Source organism: Egretta garzetta, unplaced genomic scaffold, assembly GCF_000687185.1.
Source record: "Egretta garzetta isolate BGI_Z169 unplaced genomic scaffold, ASM68718v1 scaffold521, whole genome shotgun sequence".
Taxonomy (NCBI): Eukaryota; Metazoa; Chordata; class Aves; order Pelecaniformes; family Ardeidae; genus Egretta; species Egretta garzetta.
The window spans coordinates 20,124-28,495 of record NW_009258488.1 but is presented as its reverse complement, the minus strand read 5'-3'; the positions used below and the strand labels follow the sequence as shown (position 1 = coordinate 28,495).

Sequence of the window (8,372 nt, the reverse complement as noted above, 5' to 3'; positions counted from 1 at the left end):
GCGCCCGGCGGGCGGGCAGCTGCGCTACGCCGTGCCCGAGGAGCTGGAGCACGGAGCCTTCGTGGCCAACCTGGGCGAGGACCTGGGGCTGGACGTATCCACCCTGTCGGCGCGGCGGTTCCGCATCGTATCGCGGGCCGGGGCCAGGCAGCACCTGGAGGTGAACCTGGAGAATGGGATCCTCTTCGTGAATGAGCGGATTGACCGGGAGGAGGTGTGCGAGGCCGGGGGGACCTGCCTGCTCCACCTGCAGCTCCTCGTCGAGAGCCCACTGGAGCTCTACCGCGTCGAGGTGGAGGTGCTGGACATCAATGACCATGCGCCCACCTTCCCCTGGCAAGAATATGTGCTGGAGGTGGCCGAGTCCGCCGTGCTTGGTGCCCGCTTCCCACTGGAGAGCGCCCAGGATCCTGACATGGGTACCAACTCGGTGCACACCTACCGGCTCAGCCCCAATGGTTTCTTTTCGCTCGAGGTGCAGACGCGCAGTGATGCCAGCAAGTTTGCGGAGCTGGTGCTGGAGCACGCCCTCGACCGCGAGCAGCAACGCATGCACCGGGTGCTGCTCACCGCTCTCGATGGCGGTGTCCCCGAGCGCTCAGGCACAGCACACATCCTCATCATGGTGCTGGACGCCAATGATAACGTGCCTGCTTTTGACCAGCCCTCGTACGGCGTGAGCCTTCCTGAGGATGCCCCTACCGGCACCCTGGTCATCCAGCTCAATGCCACTGACCTGGATGAGGGCCCCAACGGGGAGATCGAGTACTCCTTCAGCGGGCACGCGCCGCCACGTGTCCGGGAGCTCTTCCACATAGAGCCCCGGAGTGGGCAGGTGCTGCTGAAGGGCCCCCTGGACTATGAGCGGGCCAGTCTCCACGAGCTCTACGTGCAAGCCAAGGACCGTGGACCCTCGGCCGTGGCCGTGCACTGCCGGGTGCTTGTGCACCTCCTCGATGTGAATGACAACGCGCCAGAGGTGACACTCACCTCTGTGTCCACGCCTGTGCTGGAGGATGCCCCACCAGGCACCGTCATCGCTGTCATCAGTGTTCTGGACCGGGACTCTGGGGACAACGGGCGTGTGAGCTGCGAGGTCGGCCCCAATGTACCCTTTGAGCTCCGCTCCTCCTTCCGCAACTACTACACGCTGGTCACCACGCAGGCACTGGACCGGGAGGTTGTGCCTGAGTACAACATTAGCATCACAGCACGGGACATGGGCTCCCCCACCCTGCTGACCCGCAGCACCCTCACTGTCCCTGTGTCTGACGTGAATGACAACGCCCCACGCTTCCTCCAGCCCTCCTACAGCGTCTATGTGATGGAGAACAACGCGCCAGGTGCCTCCATCTGCTCCGTCAGCGCGTTGGACCCTGACTGCCAACAAAATGCCTACCTGTCCTACTCCATTGCTGATGGGCACATCCATGGCATGCCTGTGGGCACCTACGTGTCTATCAACTCGGACAGCGGGCACATGTATGCCCTGCGCTCCCTTGATTATGAGCAAATCCGCAGCTTCCAGATCCAGGTGCAAGCACAGGACGCAGGTTTCCCCCCACTCAGCGCCAACGTCACCGTCCACATCTTCGTGCTTGACCAGAACGACAACGCTCCGGTCATCGTTTCCCCCATGCCACGCAACGGCTCTGTGGCCACCGAGCTGGTGCCGCGATCAGCCGGGCCTGGCTACCTCGTGGGCACAGTGTCAGCGGTGGATGCGGATGCGGGGCTGAACCCCCGCCTCTCCTACCAGCTCCTCCAGGCCACTGACTTCACCCTCTTCAGCGTGGCACCAGACACAGGCGAGCTGCGCACCCTCCGCTCCTTTCTGGAGCAGGATGCAACCTGGCAGCGGCTGGTGGTGCAGGTGCGGGACGGTGGGCAGCCAGCCCTCTCTGCCACCGTATCCCTCCTGCTTTCGGTGGTGGAGACCATGCCTCAGACTCTCTCTGACTTCAGCGAGTTCAGCCTCCCACCGGAGGCCTCCTCATCCTCTCCACTCACCCTCTACCTCCTTGTCTCCCTGGGCTCCATCTCCTTCACCTTCCTTCTCGCCATCCTCATTCTCACAGCCATTCGGTGCCGCGGAGAGCGCCGCTCCTGCCGAGGTGACAGCTGCTCACCGCCCCGCTGCCACTGCTGCCCGGGGTCCAGCCCCTCCCCTGACGGCCTGAAAACGTCCAACCTGACGGCGCAGCCCCCGGCGGGGACCACAGCAACCACCTGCCTTGACGTGCCGGGGGGTGGCCCCCCAGGCTACTGCTACAAGGTCTGCCTCGGTCCTGAGTCTGCCCAGAGCGACTTCATGTTCCTCAAACCCTGCAGCCCCCCCCGGAACAACGAGAAGGACCCCGGGAAGCGGTCCCGGCCGGGCCAGCATCTCCAGGTATCCAAACAGGTAACGCCATGCCCAGCACTGCTCACTGGTGCTCCACGGGTCCCCCCCCAGCCCCCTCCCTCAGCCTCTGCTGTGGGAGAAACCAGGCACGGCTTTTCCCAGAGAATAACCGGTGCCTTTGATCAGTGCAGGAATTAGGAGCCGTCAGGCAGCAGGAAAACTCTCCACCGAGCTTCCCGACGGGTCTAATTACCGGGGGAGTGTCAGGCTCGGTTGAGACGAGAGGAAATCCCACCGCCTTTTGCATCTATTACAGGCAACGGGGGTCCACAGTGTCCCACTGCTGCACCCGGGACTGGTCCCGTGTCCCCACCAGCACCGCTCATGCCCCCAGTTCTGACACCCAGGCCTGGCCGCCGTGCCGCACCAGGCTGTGCCTTCGGGGTGGGATTTTGATGTCAACGTTTGTTAGGTATTGAAATGAGGAATGTCTAATTTTCCCGATGAAAGACTCTCTGAAACACGATTACAAGGATGGAGAGTGATGAGGCGTCTAATCCACTTACATTTGACTTCTAATAAAACAGCCCTTCCGAGGAGACCCCGAGACTCGCTGCCGAGAGGCTCTCCCCACACAGCTCCTTGCACTGCTGGACTCACTTCTCTAATACATCAATGGGATTTTGCCCCTAGTTGTTTGCAAACCCCCTGAGACATTGGGTATGCAGCCAATTTCCACACCTTTCACCCACTGGTGCCCGAAACCTGGGCTAAGTGACCATCTCACCTGCAAAAAAGGCTTTTTAAAACTGACAGAAATAGGAAAAGCCCCTTTCTCTCCCTGGAAGGAGGGACCTTGGCAATTAAGCTCCCAGAGGCAGAGAGCAAGCCCCAGACAACCCCAATGTCTCAGGAGGGTGGGGAAGGTCCAGAAGGGAACAGGCTGATTCAACACTGCCTCGGTTTCCCTAAAATGGGAACATGCTGCTTGCTTCTCCACAAAGGAGGAGATGGAGTCCTGCATCCCTGCCTACCAAAGCCTCGTGCTGGCAGGGCTGGGCCGATTAACAGAGGGTCCCAGGGCGGATTAAACAGAGGGTCCCGATAACCAGCCTCGCCCTTCCCTCTGTTTTCCAGATCAAACAGCCCAACATGGACTGGCTACCTCCAAGCACGCAGCGACCTGCCCTGAAGAGGTACCAAATCTGGCACTGCGGGAACAGAGGGAGCGGGTGGAAGGGGAATGTGGGGACAGGGAGGTCATCTCCAATGCAGCTTTGAACCGGTCTCCTCTTTTTAGCTCCCAGAGCCTGGAGGACGTGGGGGAAATCCGCAGAGCCCTCCAGAAGGAGCATGAGAGGCTGTGCACACTCGTGAGCCCTGTCTCTGGTTAGTATTGGGGTGCTGGGAAGACCAGACCCTCTTATTGCTCGGTGGAGATGCAGTGGGGGGGACACATCCCTGGTCCTAGCAGTGGTAGAGTTTTGTTGCATGGAAGGGATGTCCAGGCCCCGGAAGGGAGGATGGTGGCACATGGATGTCACGGCCCCACTGAGCTATGAGTGTGACCTCCCTTGAGCCAGTCTCACACTTGTCTTTCCTCCAGAGTTTCAGAAGGCTTCGGCAGGCTCCAACAGCGTCTGGACACCCCAGTACAGCCCCTTGTACCCAGGGCACATCCCAGCCCTGGATTATCAGCACAATGTCTACATCCCCGGCACCCCAACTCTGCTTTCCAGCAAAGATGGACCCCTCTTCCTGGGCCGGGAGAACAAGAACAGCTTCTCCACCTTTGGCAAGAGGAAGAAGATGACAACTTATTGTGACATGCATGACAGCGTGGTTATCAACAACGACCTGAAACAGTGACCAGCGCTGGGCCTGGATGGCTCTGCCCAAGGCCCTGGGCATCACTCGCATTATTTCAGCTGCTGGGTCCACCTGCAGCACACAGCTCCATGTATGGACCACTCAGGACTTTGCGGGGCTGCTCACTAGAGCGTGGGGAAGGGATTTAAAGAGCAAGAGACTGAGAAGTGATAGGGAAGGAGGGGGTGGGGGTGCATTTCTCCCATCTCATCCTGCAGACCTGTGTTGGCAGCGGGTGCTGTTGGGGGTCCATATGACCAGATGTAAGCAAATCTGCCTTGAGTTTACCCATTCCCATGTCCCCTTAGGGACCATCCACCTCTGTAAACATTGTCACTTCTTTGTCTTGTCTGTCTGTGTGAACGTACCGAGCTGCATGCCTGTATTTCTGTCCCGTAGGCATGGAAAATGTATGCAGATCAAGCCTGGTTCAGTCAAGCCTGACCCTACGTACTGGGGCAGCGACCATTGCTCTGTCCCTGAGATCCAGGGGGATGTGCTGCACCTCCAGAGCAGCCATTGGTGTCTGGCTTCTCCGGGGAGTGAGTGCAAAATGCAGCCATTGTGGGTGCTTCCCTTCAAACCCCGACCCAACTTGCAGGGCTGGAGACCCAAAGTCCAGAGCAGAGCCAGTCTTTGCGCTGGGAGCAGCGTGGGCTGGAGCACACACAGGTTGGATGGCCAGAAGAGCTGTTGGCTTAAGTAGCTGAGAGATGCACAACGTGAGGCCCTGCTGGGTAGCTCTCTAGCCCAAGGCAATGTCATCTGAATGAAAGATGGTTTCCAGCCATCGAAGGGGCCCCAGCATAGGTGACCGTCCTCTTCCCTCCTCCCCCTGCCTTCACCCAGATCTCTGTTCTCCCCAAGTCCTGAACGCCCAGGGTAACCCCTGCGCTGGGGGTCCCACCCGCATAGGGCAGACATCTCCCACTGCATCCTGCTTCACTTGAGGATTTTTAGCTGGCTGTCAGGAGCCCTCGAGGGCAGGACTCAAGCCCTGGAACAGTCCCTCCCCTTGCCCTGCTCATGCTACGCCTGTCCACCTGTCTGTCTGCTGGCATTGCCAATCGCTCCTGTCACGGGACAGCTCATTTCCAACCCATCTGTGCAGAACATGACAGCTCTTTCTAAACCAAGTTTGTTTCACAGTGTCTGATTTGTACCAATAAATTGTATTTTAATAGCTCACCCTGGCTTCTGGCTGTCCCTGAGCCGCACGTGACGGCAGGAATGGCTGCTCAGCCCTTGGAGCAGGGCGCTCAGCTCCAGCAGACATGCACGCCCCTCTGGCCTCCTGAGTTGCTGCAGCAACCCAGGAGAGCTCATTTTGTTCACTTCACCTGGATGCAGGGGGCTCAAGGTCCCCTTCCCTCCCTCCCTGGATTCAGGAGCACTTTGGGGTCATGGCCAGCAGGAGCCATGTGCTGGAGATGTCACACAGCCCCTGCTCCATGCTCCATCTCAGGCAGAGACTGTGCAGGGATTTGCACCCAGGCATGGGCATAAAGGGCTTTGAACCGCTGGGGAGAGGGGCTGGATCTGGCAGAAATGGCTTGTCGCTGTTACTGTGCGTTGCTTTCTATAGTTCATTTAAGCTTTCCCCTAGGTGCTCACCACCCACCAGCTTGCCTCGGGAGTCGCAGCGATAACCTGGATGCTTGGCAGGTGTAGGGACCAACAACCTGGGAATGGGCAAGCCTGTACCTGCTGGTGGGATGACTCTTGACTTGACGTGGGAAGAGGTTCACCTTCAGATGAAGCCCTGCCATGGCCACGCTGTGGTTGTCCTTCTCTTATCCCCTGCTTGCGCAGTGACTGGCTTGGGGAGGCTGCAGTGCGGCTTTTGGGATTAACCCAGAAAAGTCCTTGCCTACAAGGGGGTAACATGCTCTTTAGCGGAAGCAGGGGGCAGGGAACACGTAAAAGGGCCTGACGGGAGTCAGGGACCCAGGAGGACAGTGCTTTGGACATGAAAGGGACCTGGCTGCTTCTGGTGGCTTCAGTCCCGGCTCATGTGTGCCTGGCTGTCAGTAGATGAAACATGTCCTGTCCCAGATAGATGGCAGATGAAGGATTTTCTGCTGCCGAGTGCATTCTTCAATGGCCTCTGCAGAGCGTTAAGGGTAAAAAAAGAACCCCAAGCAGCTGCTGCCCGAGACCCCTGTACAGGATTACCCTGTTTCACTGCCTCGAAAGAACAAGAGAATTATGTAAAGTGATACAAGACAATTAATAACGGCCTCAAGAAGTAATAAAAGCATCAAATGGACCTGACTCCCTGTGGGGCCATGAGCGTCTCCCTCTCCTGGATTAGCTCTGGCAATCTCTTCCCTGCCATTTTCAGGCGGGCTGGTCAGGCATGAGGAGAGGACTGCAGCCCCTCTCAGGGAGCCCACAGGGGCTCAGCCCCAGCCCCTCTGCAGCAGGGCCGAGCCGTTAGCTGTGTTTTAGCTGACACAGCAAAAGCACCCTGTGCATGTGCTTCATGGCACCCAGGATCTAAAGAACGGCACGGAGCTGGTGCTTTGTATCAGATTCCCAGGTATGGCTTCCCAAAGGGAGGTCTCAAAAATGAGCCCCAAACCACATAGGCATTCAAATGGAGACTTTGCACCCCTGTCCTTGGAAATTCATGTGGCTGAGCAATGAGGCAGCCAGCTTTTGCCACCCCCCCGCGAGTGTGTCGCTCCCCAGTGCATCATGTTGGCCTCGCAGACATATCTGCACCTCCTGCTGATCCCCAGGTTTGCACAATACAGGTCAGGCCTCTTCCAAAAGGGATTTGAGAGTCAACACAGCACCCAGCCCAGGCCTCAACACCCCACATCCTTGAGGATCTCCTTCTGCTTTAGTTGAAGGAAGCCCTGCACTGCCAAGAGCTAAATTCCAATCTCTCTTCTTAATCAATGCTATCGATAAAAAGGACAATAAAAAGGGAGAGAGCACTCACTTGCTTAAATCTAATTCAACCACACTACTAGCCCTTCTTCAAGGGGCACGCCTGGTCAGAATCGTCCATCTAATAGATGAGATCTCCTTTGAAGATCTCCCGCAGGGGCAGGGTGTCATTAAAAATGCAAGGCCTTTGCCCTACAACTGGTTATTTTTACAGCTCTTCCTGCGCTTACACTCCTGCACAGTCCATGAGCATTAGCTGGTTTCTGTAGCCTGGTAATGCACAGGGCACGAGAGCCCCTTCGGAGGCATACGCAAACTCCCTATATGCGCCTCCCATACGTTCCAGCTCTCTCGGAGATCCAGAGGCAAACCTGGCTTTCAGGGATGTGCTAGCCAGCTTGAGATTTGCTTCTACAACAGCAGGAAAGCTGCCATGTGGTGCAGTTGGCTGCAAAATGCTGCGGGCCATGCGAGGCAGATGCATAGAGCTTCTGGGCACCAGTACAAATGGGGGGGTGTGTTCTTGCTGTTGCTGAATAGACTCTGTGGATGGAAACATTACTTATATCTCAGTAATGACTTGAAAGCGTATACCAGGGAGACAAAGTGAATCCAGAGGTAGAGGGAAAAGAGGCCAGAGAGGAAGGACCCAGAGGGGCTGGTGCTTCGCTCTACTCCAGTCTGCCACACATGGGGTCAAGTATGAGCCAGTGAAGCCACCAAGAAACCTTAGCGAGGACACAGCACCCTGCATGTGGTCAGGTTGGGCTGGGTAGAGCCACGAACACATGGTCTCAGCTCCCCATAGGGATTGGTATCAGCAGGACAGAGCTAAAATCCATGGAGACCAGTGGGAGTCTGCGTGTTGACCCTGAAGGGCTCTGGATTGAACCTGAAGTCTGTGGCACTCAGTGGTTAATTAGTCTCCAAAGATGCTAGGACTTTTCTTTTTATTCCTCTCCTCTCCTCTCCTCTCCTCTCCTCTCCTCTCCATCCTGCTTCCTTTTTCATCTCCGCGGATGTTTTGTAGAAATAAATACCCTTTCGCTTTTGTCATAATAATTTGGCCTCTGCCACACTGAAAAGCGGGCTGCATGGTCATCACGTGCTGGTTTTCTCTGCTCCTTTGCACCTCTTCTTTTTTTTACTGCTCTGAAAACATCAGTTGCCAACTCCTCCACAGAGATCAGGTGAAGAAACGGGCCTGGGCTAAGGGAAGCTTTGGCCTCCCCGCTTTGCCTATAACGTGTTTTCAATCTAA

General features: G+C 57.1%; 1 protein-coding gene across 1 annotated transcript in view; it reads left to right on the top strand.

The window, feature by feature from the left end:
- LOC104131878 (protocadherin beta-16-like) overlaps positions 1-4,213 on the top strand; it is an 11,595-nt gene extending 7,382 nt beyond the window's left edge. Inside the window, exons 3-6 of the mRNA XM_035900726.1 lie at positions 3-2,404; positions 3,482-3,540; positions 3,645-3,733; positions 3,951-4,213. Coding sequence (XP_035756619.1) covers positions 3-2,404; positions 3,482-3,540; positions 3,645-3,733; positions 3,951-4,213 — 2,813 coding nt within the window. The remainder of the gene's footprint in view (positions 1-2; positions 2,405-3,481; positions 3,541-3,644; positions 3,734-3,950) is intronic.
- Positions 4,214-8,372: the final 4,159 nt, after the last annotated feature.